This window comes from Lutjanus erythropterus, chromosome 11, assembly GCF_056507025.1.
Source record: "Lutjanus erythropterus isolate fLutEry1 chromosome 11, fLutEry1.hap2, whole genome shotgun sequence".
Lineage (NCBI taxonomy): Eukaryota > Metazoa > Chordata > Actinopteri > Lutjaniformes > Lutjanidae > Lutjanus > Lutjanus erythropterus.
The window spans coordinates 5,010,221-5,030,745 of record NC_139327.1 but is presented as its reverse complement, the minus strand read 5'-3'; the positions used below and the strand labels follow the sequence as shown (position 1 = coordinate 5,030,745).

At 39.0% G+C, this 20,525-nt stretch overlaps 1 protein-coding gene across 1 annotated transcript; it reads right to left on the bottom strand.

Moving 5' to 3' along the window:
- Nucleotides 1-1,474: 1,474 nt before the first annotated feature.
- On the bottom strand, nucleotides 1,475-16,664 carry mogat2 (monoacylglycerol O-acyltransferase 2). Its single transcript, XM_084730544.1, has 6 exons — nucleotides 16,468-16,664; nucleotides 14,734-14,912; nucleotides 5,124-5,328; nucleotides 4,015-4,189; nucleotides 3,548-3,747; nucleotides 1,475-1,774 (listed from the first exon to the last, which is right to left on the bottom strand). The coding sequence occupies exons 1-6, from the start codon at nucleotides 16,559-16,561 to the stop codon at nucleotides 1,620-1,622; spliced, it is 1,008 nt and encodes a 335-aa protein (XP_084586670.1). The 5' UTR covers nucleotides 16,562-16,664; the 3' UTR covers nucleotides 1,475-1,619.
- Nucleotides 16,665-20,525: the final 3,861 nt, after the last annotated feature.

Sequence of the window (20,525 nt, the reverse complement as noted above, 5' to 3'; positions counted from 1 at the left end):
TGGTGTTTTATAACAGTGTTTCCAAATGATGTAGCAACCCAAATTCAACCCATGACTCTGTTTGAGAAAGTGTCGGCTCTTGCACAAAATCCAAAACCCCAGACAGACAGATGCCACAGCTGGGAGATGAAGTGAGGAAAGCTGGACTTGTGTCATTAGTGTTCCCTCTGAACGATGTTCCACACAGGCCACAACAGTGACACAAGTGGCTATAGAGGCATTTCCATTCTGGTGGCTTTTCTCTCATACAGTACACTCTTAGAAATAAGGGTTCTTTTTGAAGGGTTGAGGTTTTTCTGTGAAGAACCCTTTTTTGAAAAAGGGTTTGTCAAGGGTTCTTTGGAAGACAGAGGGTTCCATTAAGAGCCCTTTTCACCCAAAGAACCCTTTGTGGAAGAACAGATTCTTAAGGATTGTTCAACTCTCGCCCTGGGTGGGTTCTTGATAAATCCCAAGGAATGTAAAAGGGTTCTCATACATAACAGAATACATTGACAGTACTCAAAAAACTGAGGTAATCAGCTGCCACAATTTTCTGAGTTCATAAACTCAAAACTTGAAGGTTATCAGAGTTTAAATATTAAAATCAATGATTTAGCCATACATTTTTTGTAAATGCAACAAAGAATTTTATTGCAATAAATTCACAGAACTGAATAATTTGAAGTATTAAAAAAAATAATATTATTATTTCACATTCAGTAAAGTTCATATTAATCATATTAATGATGAGTTTTGCAAGCACATAAGAAAGAAAATCTACTGGCACTCAACATTTTTGAAGTTGAAGAACAGAATTATCACAATTAATTAATTTGAGCGGTTGGTTTAACAGCGTATAAAAAGGTTCTCTGTAGAATCCAGTGGGTAGGTTCTTGTTAGTACCATTACATGGGCCTTTTCCTCCTACACGGAACTGGCCCAGTTCTGGTTCAAGCACCTAATTTTGAACCTTTGGAGCATTTCCACCAAAAACTAAAATGGTCTGCAACTTGAAACACTGGTTCCCAGCTAGAACCAAAAAAAAAAAACAGGTTTTCCTTGGGAACTAAAGTGGGTGTGTCACATTCTGCGGGTTGCTGTGCACTGTGCGGCACCCACTCGAAACTGGTGGATACGGAAGCTGGTTCATTAGAGAGCACCAAGGTTCCAAGAATCTTGAACGAAACCAGTTCAAGACCCAGAGCTATGTTGATGGAAAAGGGCCTAAGGATGGTTCTCAGTGGAACCACTGTACCTTAGAAGGGTTCTCTGTAGAACCTCTCATAGGGGGTTCTGGATCAAACCTTTCACAGATGGCTCTACGTATCACTGTTTAAACTTTTAAACTGGTTTCTAAGTAGAACTTTCTAAAAGCATTTCAGGTGGTTCTATTGGGAACCAAAAAGGTTTTTCTATGGGGACAAACCAGAAAACCTTTTATGGTTCTTGTTAGAACCTTTGTTTCTAAGAGTGTAGTTAAAATCCCACTTCATAGAGACAGAGCAGTGTGTTGATTTATCTTGAATTAACAGGCCAGTTTGGAGCAGAGACAGACTGATAGAGATTAAAAATGATCTGAGGCTGCAGCACCAGAGCTTTACAAATAAATAGGCATATAAATCCATCATCAGTCCTGTTCAGACAAAGTTCAGGTGTGTGTCCTTGTCCACTCCATAGTTGCCTTTGTGCTCCTCAAACAGATTGCTGAGCTCATCCATGTACAGCTGGTGGAGGGCATCAAGTTCCTCGGCCGTTGGCTTCTCGTTCCTCGCCACCCTAATTGGCCGTCCAACTGTAGAGAGGTGACAAGGTGAAGGACAACACACTCACCGTCAGTGTGTACTTTAAACTGTGCAATATGGCCTGTTTGATGCTATTTGAGGTCTGTTTATCTAAAACGTGGTGGCATAAGGGCCGCTTGCCAACCGGGTGTCAGTCACTGTAGCTGAGTGTGTTTGCATCAGACTGGAACACATCTCTGACTTTCTTTATCAGACTGATATTCTCATGTTCACTGTTACTCTCTGCCAGCGAGAGATGCTTCTGCCAAAATCAACAACTGGTTGAGAAATATATGAGCATAGATAATGTATCTGTCTGCCAGACAAAGTCTGAAGCGTCTTTTATTTGATTTTATACAGCAGGTAATGTTTATACTAATAGTCACATTGCTCAGAAACCATAGTTTAAAGTGATCAGTGCAGGAAGACAATAACTGTATGCTCTAACCTCCTGCAGTGATGCAGTCTGAGAAATAACTGTTCCAAAGAGTTCCTCCTGAGAGGCCAAGGTTCTACCCAGAACCATTTGCTTCTGAAGAACGATTTTTTAAAGTATCAGTTCACTGAGGATTGTTGAAATCTCTGTGGAAAGCACTGGGTGGATAAAATCCTTGGAATATCAAAGAGTTCTTGGAAGAACCATCTAGGTGGGTTCCTGTTAGCACACTTTCAAGGCAGAACGCTTGCAGATAGAACCCTCTACACCTTTTTCCACCAAATGAGCACTGTTCTTGAACCATTTCCATTTAAGATTCTTGGAGCCTTGGTGGTATCTAGCAAACCAACGTTTCCACTAGTTGTGACTGGAAACAGTGTAATCAAGGATGTCATCAACAGAGGGCGCTGCACAGTGCACACAACCTGTAGAATATGACACATCCATTTGGTTCCTAAAGAAAACCTGCTCTTTTTTGGTTCCAACTTTGTGTACAAACTGGAACAAGGTCTGTTCCATGTTGGTGGAAAAATGCCAATCTAAAGGCCAACCTGAAGATGACAACAAGGATCTTGACCGGAACTGGTTCAAGCACCAGAGCTTATTTGATGCCCAGTGAGGGTTCTGGATAGAACCATAACACCATAGAAGGGTTCTCTGCAGAACCTTTCTTGAGTCCTTGATAAAACCCAGGGAATATGTAAGGGCTCTCAGCAAACCCCTGAGGTCCGTTTTTGATAAAACCATTGGAATATGAAAAGGTTCTACATAGAACCCCCTAGATGGGTCCTTGTTAGCACCCTTACAAGGTGGAAAGGTTCTGGATAGAACCCTCAGGTAGGCCTTCTCCATCAACATGTAACCAAACCAGTCCTGGTTCAGACACTTAATTTGAACCTTTGAGCATTTCCACCAGAAATACATTTGTTAGAAATAAATGTTGGTTCCCAGCTAGAACAAATAAAAGCCAGATAGGTTTTCCTTGGGAACCAAAGTGGGCGTGTCCTATTCTACAGGTTGTGTGCACTGTGCTACACCCTCTGTTAATGACATGCTTGATTACAAAGGTTCTACTTGAAACTGGTGGAAACGCAGGTTGGTTCACTGAAGAGTGCCAAGTTCCAAGAATCTCAAACAGAACCAGTTCGAGAACCAGAGCTATTTTGGTGGAAAAGAGCTGTTCACAGATGGTTCTAGATATAAACCTTTATGTTGCACTCCAGGTAGAACTCTCTGAAAGGGTTCTAAATTTAACCTTTAGAAAAGATTCTACCAGGAAAAGGGTTCTCCTGTGGGGACAAGCTTTTCAGTTCCTTAAGAATGTGGATGACCAAAGCTGTTTACTCACCTACTGTATGGATGGGTTTTCTATAAGGCATGAGACCAAAGGAGTACTGAAAAATGCCACGCGCATGGAAGAGAGGCAGGGAGATACCCATGACACTTTGCAGCTTTTCCTGTGTCCATCGAAGCCAGGTTCCTCTTGGGTTTTCCACTTGATCAAACACTTCATTCTCCCCAAAGGAGAAGACCGGCACCAGATGAGCACTGAAAAGGATTTTCAATGAAAAGGATGTTCAATGTATTTGAAATCCTTGTTTCTAAATTCTACATTGTTCTCATAAAAGCCTATGTGCTTTCCCAGGAAATTCCATGTGAGCGTCTTGAATAAGCCTCTGTTTCAAAAGGCCACGCTCAAGCTGCAAGAAACCTTAAATGAATGACACAATCCTTTCAATAAGCCATAAAACCTTGGAGAATTAGCTGCATTTCATAGGAAACTTTCCTCGTTCCCCCGGGGCTCCCTGCTCTTACCCGTGCTCCATGGCCATTTTGATGAAACCTTTCTTCTTGGCCAAGAGAATGTTGTAGGTCCCAGGGTGGGCATCAAGGGCCTCCGGGGCTCCACCAACTGCTATTACCACAGCGTTACCGCCACCCCTTTTGGAGAGCGGATAGATGGCGCTGTCTTTGTCAGAAGGAATCAGACCTGCAGTGTTGGAACAGACAATAAGAAGTGATCAAAATAAAACAGTAGGTATGTTAAATGCTAGAAAATAAAGAAAAATGTATATTTGTGTGAGAATAAGAACAGTAATAGGCTTTTTGTCCCTGAACCTTTTCACACACACATTGTTAACCCAGGGTTAACCTATGACCAGGGCTATATGATTCACACTGCACGTCAACTAGCCTTCGGTTAAATGCTCAATAGGAAACAGGACTAAAGTTGGTTATAGAGTAGTCATGCATCATTCTGTAAACATGAATCACTGTTCCAAAGGAAATTTAACCCACCCAGGGCTTGTAGAAGTCCAGTGTGAATCATATAGCCCTGGGTTACATACAGGCACCTTTAAGCCTCATGTTCAATCAGTTTTCAGGGGGAAAAAGAGGGCCTACAAGTCCTAGGCTTAAGTCGGGGTTAGCTCTCTTTGGAATGTGCCAGTAGAGCTTTTGACACTGCACCAAGCACAGGGATGAAAGCACTCTTAGAACCTTCTTAGCCCCGGGCTAAGAAAGCTGTCTCACTGGTACAATCCAAGTACATTCTAAAGTTGGCTAACCCCAACTTTAGCCCATGGCTTTCAGGCCTGCTCCGGAGCAGGGTTAACCCTTAGTTAAGGAGGTTATCCCCTGAAAATTGACTGAACACATCTAAAAAAAATGGCTTAAGGCTAAAAGCGTAGGCACACTTCAATTGAGACATTTGTTGCTGCACCAATGGACATTTAACCCAGGGCCTGTAGAAGTATAGGGTGAATCATATAGCCCTGTGTGGGAAAGAGGGCTAAGGTATTCAAGGGAGCTAAGGATAGCTCTGGGCTAAGAATATGCAGTGTGAAAAACCTATAACTGTATAGTCAGTCAAATTAAAGAGACAGCTGAATGCACAATCTGATTAAAACATCTCAGGTCCACACCTGCACACATGATGTAGTCTCTGAAGAATGGGGCTCTGAACCAAAGGGGCAACATGAGCAGGTAGCTGGTGAGGCCAGGAAACAGCTGTCTGAAGCCTGTGGCGTAGGTGCAGAAGTTGGTAAAGGCTCCCGCCACCAGCACGCCGTGAGGATGGAAGCCCAGGACATAGTTCTGCCTGCGATCCAGGTCAGCTGTCTTCACCAGCTGCAAAGAAAAGAATAAAACGTTATCATCAGATTGTTCCTAAAAAGAGCAGATAGTGATGGGTTGTGGTGGCCCAGCTGGCTGTGACCCAAACATGTGCCTCGATATCACAGTTTCAACACTGTCGTTGACCCTCTGATCCCTCTCTCATCCCTCCTGTCATTGGCCTCTGCAAACTGTCCAAATATATTTTGAAGCAGCATGATACACTTCTCCTCATGTACCCTCACAACCTGACAATACCTGAAGCTGTGGACAGTAACTAAGTGCATTTACTTATTTCTATTTAAGTACAATTTTGAGGTATTTAGGCATGACTACTTTTTAAGTTCTGTTGTCCTCCTTTCATCGTGCTTGAATGAAACTCAGTGTGTGTTCAGGAGGGAGCACAGGATGTTTCCAGTGAGTTTAATCAGGATCGCTCAAAGGCATCTTAAGTTATCTGCAAAAATATGGTAGGCCATAACAAAATGAACCAGTCAATGGCACTTCAGTATTTAGTTAACACGTGCACACCAAAACTGGTGAAATTCTGTCCAGTAGGACTGAGAGCCTTAAGGGGATAGTTCACCCAAAAATGAAAATTCAGTCATTATTGACTCACTTTCGTGCCAACTGAAGGTCGGGTTTAGTTTTTCAGTCCACAAAACACTGCTGGAGTTTGACAGGAAAACCAAACAACTGAAGTGAATGGTGACCAGTTTTTCCAACTCCAGCAGTGTTTTTGTGGACTAAAAGACTAAACCCAACCTTCAATCAGCATGAGGGCGAGTAGATAATGACTGAGTTTTCATTTTTGGGTGAACTATCCCTTTAATATCAATCACTGGGAGCTTTCTGCACTTCTACTGTAAAAAAAAAACAAAACACACAGCTGCAGAAGTCAGTGCATGCAGAGTGATATGTTCAGTGTAACTTTGGCCTGTCTGTGAGGTTCTGGTTTTCCTGTACCATGTCTGGTACAAGTACTGTTACATTACAAAAATACCACATTTATCATTTATATGATGTTGAAGTTTAATTATTCAACAAATGGATCTGCCAGTTAAAATAAAGCAAAATGAGGGGCAATTTCTAGACTATTGTTTAAATATCCATTTAAACATTTTTAATTGGTTAAATTCTCAGTGGCAATTCGTACTCCATTTGTTTGTCACTGGGCAGGAAGTCCAGAGAGGTGCTCAAAAGTTTACATTCAACACAGAGGATTTTTCTGTGTGCATGTTAAGCCATCTGATGTATAATCAGTCCTTGGAAACTGGGCAATATTTCTCTGCAGTATCAGAAATAATCATTCCTGGTCATCAACTGTAAAGGAGCAGATAACGTATCTCAACATGTGGAGCGTTGTTTGTGTGCCTCCACCGACCCAGAGCAACCAGGGAGGGAGGTCTGGAGATAGTGAGAGGTGGTAAAGGTCAGGAGAGTAAAGAGTCACAGTTCATGTGCTGGAGTTTGTTTTGCAGCACACCAATAGTCACATTGCTCAGAAACCATAGTTTAAAGCAATCAGTGCAGGAAGACAGTAACTGTATACTGTAACCTCCTGCAGTGATGCAAAAAAAAAAAAAAAAATTATATTAATATTATAAATTCAAGTCCCCCCGCTCTTAGGGTAACATCCACACCCTCAGTGTCAGGGAGGAAAGCCAACTTCTCTACCTGTACTTTTTATCATGTTTTATAAAATATTTTTTAATAAGAGGACGTTACTGAAAAGGAGTAGGTAGTAGTCAAATAAAAATGAAAGAAATAATATATAAGTAAATAAAATTTAAATGAATACAACATAAAATAAGAGGCAATGTAAACAGTCCCAGTGTATTCAGATGACTAATATTGTATCAAATCTGGTGACATTTTAGACATTGACAAGGTGTCAATGTAAGTCAAATAGGGCTGCCAAATCTTCAGAAAGGTTTTGTATTTATTTCTGAGAGTATAAATGATGTTTTCAAGTGGGATGCGGTTATACATTTTCAATGGGAATCAGACTTACATGTCACTGCTATGCAGTTCCTGGAAAGACACAAAGCTATTTCTAAGAACCTGTTTTAGAGTTTCTTTTGTTGTTTTCTTTTTTTTTTCCCATCAACTAAAGCAGTATTTAGGGTGTTGTTTGAGTGTTTTCTCGTGGAATATGTAAAATCAGACCAATCAGGTTTGTACTGTAGAGGGAAGTCATGACACTGGTCCTTCCCTGTTGTTTTGTGTCCACTGTGTGTTTGTATTGTGGGTACCTGCTGCTGCCGGTGGCCTCTGTCACAGTTAATCATTGGCTCGAGTTCCTCTAATGAGGACCGCAGCTGTTTATAAACAAAAGACCTGTCCACTGCAAGTGACCAATCACATAGTCATCCTGCAAGGGTGTCACAGCGACACGATCTGTTTTCTTATTATCTCTGCCAAGGACTTTGGGTTTAGTCAATAAAATCTGTCGACCAAAAGCCTAAACAATAGGTGAGCTAAATGCTTTTTCAGTGTGGATCTGGATCCGGAGATTTCTCTTAAAAGGATTTCCTACTGTACTGTCAGTTAAAGATCTTATTTGAACAGTTTCTCTAGTTTCTCCTGAGAGGTCAAAATGAGGAGGTTCTTTCCAGTCTTGACTGCACATCTCTGCCTAAACCGACTGTTTGCCATTTTGGCAGGGCTTGCTGAGTTTGTAGCAAAACACTTTTTCACCTCTACTCCCAGAAGTTTAATCCAGGTCCCTGAACCGGTTTCCTCTACCTTTTTCACAGCAGCCAACATGAAATAGTGGTGTAAACACCGGTGTTCAGATCAAACAAACAGGGTGCGTATTTAACATTTCCGCATTAAAATGTCTAAAAACACAGATATATGTTATGTATTTTGTTGAATTGTGTGTTAACATCACTGGTGCCTCCATGTAAAAAAAAAAAAAAAACACAAAAGTGCCCTCCTGGATGCCCCTATAGTAGATAAAGTGTGATGAAGTACCCTTTAAGGTGCCCCTCCAGCAGACATGATAAAATGCCCTGGGTCCTTCCAGTGGAGACAACACAATGCAGTGCCATACATTTGCTCAATGTTTTGAGTTTTTAAAATTCAAAGCTTTTAGTTTCTCTAAAGAAGAAAAGTAAATTACTTGGGCTCAAAACTCAAAAATCTATTGCAGCCTGTTGCCTTGAAATTTTCTCAACTTTTTGGGTTTTCCAGTGCAGTAGATGGCCATAACTAACTGGTTATGAGTCTGACTCACTTGAAATTTAGTAGATTTCCTTCCTGTCTAAATTCCTGATATTTCCTGAATGGATTTCGTTATTCTCCAAAGTAATGACCGCCATCAGCAAATCAGCACAAAAGTCCAAGAGGACCAAGAGGTATCTTCAAACGTCAGAACTTTTAATATCATATTATTAAAGTGTCTCATGTAGAGGAGTGTGCAGCCTGTAGTCACATATGAATTAGCATCTTCATCCTGTCTGAATGTGTTGTGTGAGCACAGGTCAGCTGCTGAGTCTTCAGTCTTCTGATGATGCTGTCATTAGAAACGGTGGGGAAAAGACACAACCAATGAAACTAATTAGGCTCTCCAGAGGACACTGCTCCTCTTTAGCTCTGCATTGACTCTTTGTTTCAGGCTTAATGTGGCATACAGTCAGATGATACTGGAGATGATTCACTTTGAACTGCATACCGGTATGTGAGATCAGGGACAAACGGGGGAACTTTAGAGGTTTTTTATTCCTGGAAGTGAATGACTCGTCTTTACAGAGAGACGTGGTATTCTTCTGGCTGATGCACACAGGATTTCTGATTAGAAACCGACAATAACCTGCTCCAATAACTCACACCTGAGCTGCAATAAACCACAATAATGCAACTGAATACAGAAACTCAACAAAATGCTTATTTTTCTAATCTGACATTTATGTCTGTATCATTTCTTTAATTATTTTAATAAAATGTTATTTATTGTTTTATTATCATTTAAATTGTTATTACAGTATTATTACTTCTGTACCAGTCTTCTCCTGGCTTTTATTTTTATATGGTTTTGCTTTTATGGTGCTCACTGCCATAACTGCCTTATCACACCTTGTCTTGGCTTTTATTATTATGACATTTTTGGTTTTACTGCTCATATTTTTCCCATCTTTTCTCTTTTTTCCTCTGTATGTTGTAACTGGCTTTAACACCATTTTTAGATGCACATAAGTACAGTCTGAAGTTCAGATTGTTCATGTAAACAGGCCAATTTGGACAACTGTGTTATCATTTATGGCTGTAAAGGCTAATTCATAAACAGAGACATGACCCACTTAAACTTCTATGGTATGGTCTTGCTGAACAATAACAGATTTGGCTCTTTACACTCACACAATGATTCCTCCATTGTGGTACAGTATTTTAAAACAGAAGCGGGGCCCTGAGGAAACTAACAGCAGTGTTTTAATTTGTCACATGACTTTCTGGAGGTCATGTTGATTCCCTTTTGAAAGCCTTCCTCACAGGGTTCAGCTCCATCATCTCTGGCCACCAAAAATGACCTGAACATGTCTCATTCTGTCATTTTACAATCTGGAAAAATCTATTCACATTAACAGATGGCATAAGTTTCATTTTTAATTCTCTAATATAGTTTATGTAATAATTAAGACATGGAAAACTTTTAAAATGTGAATGTTGCCTTGAAGTTACACTGTATCATTATGGATTCCCACCATGACATTTTTAGTATTGTGTTTTTAGGTTTATGTACTGTTCAACAAATACAAGATAAGCTGTAAAATGCATTTGTGACTATTTTATTTTAATTATTTTATTTTATTTTAAGTTATTTTTCTGTAATTCATAAGCAGCGAGCATTAAATATGAAGCTAATAAATCTTATTCAAACTTTAAACAGTAACTCTTTTGGTGGAAACTCTTTCCTTACAAACCCTAAATAAAATTTTTGAAATTGTATTGAAAATGTATTTCTCTCTCTCTCTCTCTCTCTCTCTCTCTCTCTCTCTCTCTCTCTCTGTCTCTCTCTCTCTGTCTCTCTCTCTCTCTCTCTCTCTCTCTCTCTCTCTCTCTGAATATCTCATGGAGCAGGTTGTGCTTAAAACTTTCATTTCCTTTCTAAAAGCAGATTGTAAACTCAGTTTGCCTGCTGCCTCTCATGCAGAAAGTTGCTTTCTGTTGAAAAAAAAATTAGACCCATCTGTCTATGAATTATGTAAATGTTTACATACATCAACTACACTAAAACTGATATGTAATAAATAAATGGTTTGCAGCAGCCCCCTAAATAATGTCTACAGAGCTGATGCTGCTGAGAAGTGTTGCTCCGGGGGAAGATGCAGATGTAATGCAGTGGATGCTGTCAGCAGTGGTTCTGTTCTCTGTGAATTCTTTGAATAAAATTCTCCCCAGTTATTTTTAATGGGAAAATAAAATGCCAAACTCAACATCAAACATTACTATTGAATTTGATCTAAATCACTGAGCTGTACTCGATCACACTGTCAGATGAGTGCACCTTTCACGTATGACCACAAGAGGGACACTGCAGCCTGCAAGAGAGGAGCTTGTGCTGAGCAGTCAGAGCTCTGCAGGACCAGGGCCACTTTGAAATGTTTGTTACGTCACATTCAAACCACTGCTAACTTGTCTGAGAGTGAAGCTGAGATTCTAGGAATTATCTCTACTTGCAAACAAATTCCAAAACCAATGCTACAAATTAAGTAGGCTGTGTTTTGAAGAAACATGCAGCATCGATAGTAAGGCTCTCTGTATCTGCCCTGGATCATTAATATAATAATGTGCGTCTGTGAAACAGCAGTAACAAACCTCTGGCTGACTTTCCATGTTCACTTGATTCATATGATTCCTCCACATTTTTGAGGAGTGTCTCAGGTGGGCTCATGGTTTACAGACGTGGCTGTAACTAACTGGTTATCCATTTTTAGTGTGAATAACAGTCGTCTGTATTTCAACCATCAGTGCCTCTGAGCATGGAAATATTTCTGGTTTGGCGCAGCATCTGTGAAAAATGATTAAAAGGGCAATGACCTGCTACAAGAGTACAGGAATAATTTGACATTTTGTGAAATGCCTTCATGCCAAGTTTTAGATGATCAAGATTAATCAATTCGACTCTCAATTCTTCCTGTCAAATATGAAGCAGGAGGCACGGAGATGGTTTCACTAGCTTAGCATATATAGACTGCAAGCAGCTCACCTGGCTCTTCCCAAAAGTCCTCGAAACTTTACTCATGAATACATTATATTGTCTTTGTTTAATCCATACAGAAACCAAAGTGGAAAAACAACAAGGTGTGCATTTACAGGGCTATGTGCTGGACCACTGGTGGACTAGGGAGGGGGGCAAATGCCCCATCTCGTGCCCCCATTTTTGAAAAAAAAAAAGAAAAAAGATGGGCATAATAAAGTTCCCCCTAGATTGGTCCAAGACCAAGACAATGTAACCTCCTAGTGGACAAAACATGATGCAGTGTCCTCTAGGGTGCCCTTCCAGTGGGCATGCCTCTAAATGGTTAAATAATTCATAACTTCCTGTGTTTTTTTATTACAAAACTGTAGTAGTGGTTGTACTTTAAGTCACATGATAAAATAATTTTAGTTTAAACCAGGGACTGAACGCATCCTGACTTTCAGCGTGCTGGTGCCCCACCACGTACAGCTGGTGCCCTTTTATTTCAACCCATGCCCCTCAAACAGCCTCAGTCCACCACTGTGCTGGAATTCTTTGCCTCGTCACCGTGAGGCTGCAAGGCAGCTACACTGAAAGCTACCGCTCCCAGCCAAGACACAGTCCATCAAATCGTCTTGCATAGCCAGACGTATCTCCACAGTGCTGTGTCATTACTGGAGAAATGTCTGGCTGAACCCATTATCATTCTGGAATTGGCGGCAAATAAATACTCTGGCTTGTTTGTGTTGCTTTAAACCAATCACAATCTTCTCAGGCGGCGCTGAGCCCAGGCTGCAGCGATGGTGCCCCTGCAAGATGGTGTCGAGCGGTAACTTGTTTTGAACATTTGAATGTGAATGTGGCGAGGTGAGTAGGTTGCTAGCTACTATTTTTTAGATATAATGTATACACAGCTCAGCCGTTGTTGTTATTTCACATTGTAACAGGATTACATCATCTGGATACAAAAAAAGGGTATTCTATTACAGTTACTGATAAAAAAAAAAAAAAGACAGGCATATTTAGTGAAAATGGGGATTACTAGCAGGATTACAATTTTAAAATAAAGAATGAAATCCTACCATGCATAATGCACACAGCTGCCAATTCATTATCATGGTCTCTAGTCTCACCGGGTGGAAATTTCACCATTTTTTTGTCTTTAAATGAATCGATCAATCAATTGATCCACAACAAAGGAAGGAACAACTGGACAAACTAATAAAACCTAACAACAAACATAAAACACTTAGAGCTGCAGTGATTAATCTGTTTTTAATTGACTATCAATCTACATCTATTCTTATAATCAATTAATAGTTTCAAGTATTTCTTTTTTTTTTAAGTCACAATTCTCTGATTTCAGCGAGACATTTGACGTCATATTGGGCTTTGGGAAGCACTTATCAACATTTTTCACCATTTTCTGGACTAAGCAACTGATCAGTTGATTGAGAAAATAATTGCTAGTTGCAACTCTAAAAACACCATATGAGACTAAATAATTTCACCATATTTTATATTGAGGTAATCAAACTAATGGAAAGTTACATTACTTTAATATTGTGATACTTGGATTAGGTTTGAGACTACATTTTTAATAGGTAATTAGTAACTGTACCAGACTACCCCAAACACACACACACACACACACACACACACACACACACACATGCAGACAGCAGAAGAAGAGGAGAAGGACACAGTTGGCTTGTGACAGGCTGATTCCAACAGCCAAGATCTGACTATGTTATCAATTACCTACCCACCCAGTCCAAAAAGTCTGGACACACCCCTGTGTGATCTGAACTCCTCCAGTTGGCTGTAAACTCCATCACAGAGAAGTTTTTTTCTGTTATATTTATTAAATATATATATTCATAAGGATTTATAACATGAGTTAACATCCACAAAAAATAATGGCACATCTAATGTGTGTTCCTTTTGTTATAAATGATTTTGTGTGACTATCAGAGTTGACAAAATTCAAATCCTCAGCCACATAAAATGCTATTTAATGAAACAAGTAATCAGCAGGAGGATGGTGGATACCAGGTTTAACTGCCTCAAGAATGAATGACACACAGAGCTGAAAATGTGTAACGTGTCCTCTGAAGACAGAGTACAGGCTTGTATTTCTAGCCCTGGCCCAGTTCAACCCCTATCAAATACACAGACATGTCCTGCAGTACTGTGTTTAGTCAGGCAATAATCAGGTTTGCTGTAGGATTTGGCAAGCCTATGTGTACATATACATTACATGACTATAGGGAACACAGGGATGTCATCCCTCACTGGTGCATTTGCTGCCAAGAACTGAGATAAGAGCCACTGGCCATATGTAGCTGGAGATCAAAGATTAGATTAAATTGCCCAGCTGAACATGTTGTTCTGATGTCCTTTTCTCTGACCACCAGAGGTAAATCCCATCCTACCTTACATGGACTTCAGGGCTGCTTATTGGCAGTGATGTGCACACCCGTGGACCCCCCAGTGCCCCCATGTTCTAAAAAATAATGCAAAAGTGTCCCCTTAATGCCCCTATGGTGGATAAAACATGACAAAATGCCCTCTAGGATGCCCTTTACAATGTAGTAAAGTGCCTTCTAAAGTGCCCTTTCAGTGGACAACACAAGATAAAGTGTCCTCTAAGGTGCCATTCTGGAGGACAAAATGTGGTCAAGTGCCCTTCTGGTGTACAAAAAATAAAAATATGCCCCCTGGAGTGCCCTTTGTGTGGGCAAAATGTGGTCAAGTGCCCTTCTGGAGGACAGAACATGACAAAATGCCCCCTGGATTACCCTTCTTGTGGACAAAATGTGTCCAAGTGTCCTCTAAAGTGCCCTTCAAGTGGTCAAAACGTGACAAAATGCCCTCAGAGCTGCCGTTCCAGAAAATGTGATGAGGTGCCATATAATCTGCTGTACATAGTAAAAAATGATTTGGCCTCTGCATGTGTCAAATAGTTAAGTAGTTCACTGTGTGTTTTATTATAAAGTTGTAGTAGTTCTTGTACAATAAAACACTTTTAATCTAAACCAGGAATTGGAAACTTTTAAATAACAATTTTTGTTGCACTGATGCCCCACCACATACAGCTGGTGCCCCTTTTTTATTTTTTTGCCCTCACCCCTCAGACAGTCTGAGTCCACCACTGGATGTGCATATACAGTATACACAGTGACTGAAACGCAGGCGGTATACTGCACAACAGCTGTCTACTGGCTGTCTCTCACCTTGATGGGGAAGTAATCCCTCATGTAGTCCCAAAGTTTGAGGCTGCACAGGTAGGGCACCCTGCGGCCTCCACGTGAAGGAGTGTCGTAGTCATAGAACCACCAGACGGCGTACAGAACACTGATGAGCCAGAAGCGAGTGAACAGCAGGTAGAAGAACAGGAAGATGCAGGTGGGTGCTGAGGAGAGAAAGAATTGATGGAGTGAGTTTGGAGCAGCAGGAACATACACAACACATGTATTATATAACCATCCGCTCTGGTCTGACATAACAAATACAACACATGTTATATGAATGGTCACTAAAAAGATCATGTGTTTGGCTGGAGTCAGCTGTGTTATGAATGGTGTGTGTCTGCTGTGCTTCAGTGGCATTCAGTTCTGCTGGAGATGACATCATCAGTGGTTTTGGTGGTTATGATAGCGGAGCCATGTCATGGAAGAATGTGTTCTTTGATGTCTGTACAGTTTATTATTACTATTTAATTTTTCGCTATGATGTAACATTATTTTTAGCTAAAATATCTTTGGTTTGTCTTAGTTACACACAGTCATCTGAGTTCAGTTGCCAAATCTTTCAAAAACAAACAAGTAAAAAGAACTTTTATGTATACTGCTCTCCCTGCCTGGGACCGTCTGCTTTTAACATCTAAAATGACAAAATTTGTGAATTCAAATCATTGCCCTCTAAAGTGACCTTCTAGAGGACAAAACAAGACAAAAGGTCCTCTAAAGTGCCCTTCCAGAGGACAAAATGCAGTCAAGTGCTCTCTTGAGTGTCCTTCTAGAGGACAAAATGTGTTCTTTGTCTTTTGTTTAGATTTAGACAGCTCATGGAGCCATTTAAGCTGTTTTTAAGGATAAAATATTCATGTTTTTATAATTAATTGATTTTGTTGTGTTATCTGTTTTGTAATGGTTGTCTAAAACTCATTATTGCTCTCTATTTTGGACAGGACACTTCAGTTAAGGACACAAGATGTAAGTTCTGCCGTGAAGGATCTCTCTCACATTAAAACACAAACAAAAGACACAGTTTGATGATGTTGTGGAAGAGCATGGGATCATGGGAGCTGCTGACTTAATTATTAACCAACCATCATTGTCAGTGAAAATCTATCTGAAAATGACTCGGGTGATGGGATTATGTAATCAGCACACAAAAAATAATCAAACTGTCACGAAAGTTAGTTACAAAAAATAAGATGTAATCAGATTACTGTTACATTTGTAAAATGGGGACTATCAGCAGAATTACATTTTTTCTCAATAGCTCATACTTACCCTGTAATAATAGAACATGTATACAGTAATTAAAAATGAAGTACAGTATAATTTGTAAAATCCTGAATATTTACCCTGTTGTTCCATCTTGTTAGCCAGTACGTACATAAAGGTTTTAGTGGGTACTGTGATGGTAAATGTAACAGTAACTCCAGAGTGATAACGCAGTACACTGTGATACTGACCAAACCCACTGAAAAACAGAAAGATTATTTAACTCTCCCTGCTGGCCACCCAGCAGGTCACATCACTTTGTGACAGCAGTTCTCTCTTTCACATTCACTTACATTTTACCCATGAGCATCTAGGCCAACATGTTTGAACACCTACTGTAAATTAGAAAAGAATAACTGTAGATTTGCCCTCCATGAACAGGACTGTCCCATTAATGGTCCATCATTTGCAGATGTTTCCAGTGGACACACATGCAGTACAAACATGCACTCTCACCCAGACCAAGGAAGGAGAAGACCCACTGCAGCACTGCGACCGTCTGCAGCCTCCTGTGCATGGGCAAATCCAGGGGGGCAAAATCAATCTTCATTTTCGCCACAAGAGAAGAGAGACGGAACGAGGTGCTGCAGCCGGCGGCGAAGAAAGAGAGCGAGTAAAGAGTGAAGTGGGTCCAAAGTCTGCCCTCCTCACCTCTCCACCATTACCTCCTATTGACAGTCTTATCTCAGGAACTCAATGTAGGGTTTGATTTGTCAATCCATATCTACCACATCTGACTTTTGACCCTGCAAGCAAGGAGCTGCTGAAACACACAGCAGGACATTCAAGCATGTCAAATAACCAGCAGTCAGTGGGAGAGGGGAACGTCAAAGGCCTTTTTATGTTGCTTCTGAGGATTTTCAATATCATGCACTGCATGGAATGCAATCAGTGGTTAATGACTGTTATATTTTGGTCTAAAATGGTGTAAAGGCAGCTCCATCTGGTTGAGCAACCATGTTACTACATCTCAGGCTGATACAGACAGTGATAAAGGTCCTCTGTAGAGCTATGACACAGTTCTTATCACTTTTATATGTTGTTTTTACCAAAATGTCCATACAGGGTTTGAGAAAAGGGCGTTCAAAGAGACAGTCCAGCCCCCAAATACAAAATACACATTTTTCTTGGCCTGAAGTGCAATTTATACATCCTTCTATGTGTGTGTGTGTGTGTGTGTGTGTGTGTGTGTGTGTGTGTGAGTAACAGTAACAAAAAAGATCAATACCAGTGTCTCTTTCCAAAAACCATGACCCATTCACTAAAGAAAATCCACAGATGAGTCATGATCTTTAAAAAAAGATGCTGTTTTTATGTTAAATGATGTTTTTGGTATATATATCACTTGATTCATGTCATTCACGTTGTTCACGTAACGTGAATTTGGTGTTTCTGGGCGTCTTTAACTGTGTACCTTTGTATGTAATCTACTGGTGCAAAATGTTTTATTCACTTTCTATGTGAACACACCCCTGGTCGCATTATATTGTAGAGAAGACAGACATCTCTACAGCTGATGTCTCTAAAACTCTGCAACTCACACCAAAAACATCTAGATGGATAAAAAGTACCACAGATCAGGAGAAAAATATGTATTTTTGATTTGGGGAATCTCTCTAAGTACTCTTCACCCTCAGTAAAGTTGCAGCAAATAGTCATTAATTAATTAGTTGTCAACTATTAATTTAATCTACAATTATTTTGATAATCAACAATCATTTTGAGTCGTTTTTCAAGCTTCTCAAATGTGAATATTTTCTGGTTTCTTTTAAAGCCTGTTCAGCTGATATAACTGGGCTGATATCACCCTGGAATTAGCATATATGTGCAATATAGATTGTTTTTTGTATTTTATTTTGTTAGCTTTATAATCATCATTTTATGTATATTTTGATCCTCTTTTTTAAATTCAGGTTTAATATATACATATATTTTGTGTTTTGCTATTTGTGTTTTTTAATAGTTGTTTCTAATTATTTAAAATACTAATAAAACCACTTTGAGAGATCATTGCAAAAACTGTGTTTATGTATTCTATATTCTGTATATTATACTCTGTATAAAGAATACTGGCTGATATATCAACATCTGGATTTGTTTCCACCCTAATGTCAGCATCTGTATTGGCCTGAATAATCATCAATCTCCAGTCCTCTCTGACAGCACTGAGGACAAAACGAGACATTTGAGGACATCATCTTGGACTTCGGGAAACTGCGATCAACATTTTGACTATTTTCTGACATTTTATGGACCGAATAACTAATTAATTAACAGAGAAAATAATCAACGGATTAATTGAATCATCAATTCAATAAAATTAATTGATCATGTTGATCGTTAGTTGCAGCTCTAACCCTCAGACTGGAATATATTACAGAAAGTTTTGAAGCTCTGATTATCCATTTTGAAAGATCTGGAAACACGAATGCATGACTTGTGCTGCACTTTTATTTTGAAATGTTTTACTGTAAAACTGTTTTGTTTAGTATCTGTTTAGATTACATGCTCTTATTTTGTACCGCTGCCTGTCTCAGCCAGGATTGGTTTGAAAAGGAGATTTTTAACGCTTTATGAAATGACTGAGTAAAGTATATGAGTAATAATCAAGCTATGTGTATAACACAGTGCATGATCTAAAAAGTTATTTAATGGGACAGATCGACCCAAAATCAAAAGTGCATATTTTTACTTTTACCAGTAGTGTTATTTATCCATCTGGATAGTTTTGGAGTAAGTTTAAGAGTTTAGAGACATCAGCCATCTGCCTTCTCTCTCATATATCAGGACTAAATGGCTTGTGGTGCTCACAGTGCTAGATAGATAAATAACACTACAGGCCAGAGGAAAGATATGTATTTTTGATTTTGGAGTTAACTGTCCCTTTAAAGCACTGATGAAGAAAAAAAAGATAACAGGAGACAGTGGAAGTCAATCAACACACAACACAGAGACAGACAGACGCTCAGTAGACTGTGAAACCTTATATTGTCTCATTCTCTCTGTCTCCTTTATGTTTATCTTTTAATCTGTTCTCCTCATTAGCTTGTGTTAGATTGACATTTGCCAGGGCCAGTAGGTCTGACTGCCACTCCATTTTGTTTTGCCCTTTGATTACATCTTCATAAATTATTAATTTATTCAGGCCTTATCTTCTCTAATCACCTCATTAACACTTTGATCTTGAATGCTCCGTCAGTCGGACAGTTAATGTTTTACATATACTGCTCACCCACTGACAAAAAAGTAAATGCATTTAAAGCAAATATAAAAATAGTAAAAATATAAATATATAATAAAAGGATCATGCCTTCAAGCGTGCCAGTGATTATTGCTTCTAAAAATGAGCTGCCAGCCTCCATTATTAAAACCTCTATTTAAATAATGTGCTCGTCTTTCAGATGTCTTTAGAAATTGTAGTCCAATGTAAGACAGGCCCTCAGGCTGTCTGATGAGTTGGCATTATTCATGCGATGTCTTCTTCTATTTGTTGGCACAGTCTGCAAATAATGGATAATGTTTGTCACAAAGGCAATTTTGCATGAATCAGTATTACATTTAACAGGGTGGAGCTTTTATGGAATTACATGTATTTGTACTGTAAATTTCAACTAACAGTCTTATTCATAATACTTTGCTTTTTATACTTTAAAAATGATTGTTTATATAGATTGTTATATTTTCTTTTCTCTGTATATGTTGTTGCACATTGTAGTGTAATGCATATATGTTTTGCATGTGCTCCTTTTTTCTAATGACTATTTTTATCATTGTCTATGGTGTTATATTTCTATTGAATGAAAGGAACTGTAATGTAACCTAGTTTACCCCTAGGGGATCAAAAAATATTTCTAATTCAAATATTTTACATCATTTAAAGATCACTATTATTACCATTACTATGGGGCATATATGAAATATATATTTCATTAACAATTTGCACAACTCTGTGTGTTAGTGTATATGACCATTTTACTAACCCGTAACTTTTAACATTTTACAGAGATCAACATAATGAGCCTTTTATTTTATTTTTAGCTTCTGTTTATTGCTGCTCTGCATGTCTGCATGTAACAAAAGATGGCTGTGGTGAGGCCTGCTTAGCTCCTTCATTGCATTATTTTTTGTGCTGGAATGGTGTTTGTTTGTTTGTTGTTGTGTAATTGTACTGATGTTCTGCTGTGTCATGTTGCTCTGCATGGATCGTCTTCAGAATTCTTTTTTGTTGCTGGTTAACACTGGCACATTTACAGAAATGTTAATTAATGTGTGTTGTTCTTATAAATATAATAAATGACATGACATTAAATTGTACTTCATAACTTTCTTCCATATAAAAGTAAGTCATGTTCAATTCAACAGTGATTCCAACTGTTATCCTACATAATATTTTCTTTTTTCTTTTTTTTAAAAAAAAACAAACAAAAACAAAACAAAACAAAAAACAATTCTTCTGGTATCATAATATTTCTTTGTTGATCATTTTTGTTTCCAATAAAAATATTTTTCTGTTA

Coding starts and splice junctions, on each gene's coding strand:
- mogat2 (XM_084730544.1), bottom strand. CDS start 16,561: ATGAAGATTGATTTTGCCCCCCTGGATTTGCCCATGCACAGGAGGCTG. Junction 14,913..16,467: donor CTTCTCCTTCCTTGGTCTGG/GTGAGAGTGCAT, acceptor TTCTCTCCTCAG/CACCCACCTGCATCTTCCTG. Junction 5,329..14,733: donor GGGATTACTTCCCCATCAAG/GTGAGAGACAGC, acceptor TTTTCTTTGCAG/CTGGTGAAGACAGCTGACCT.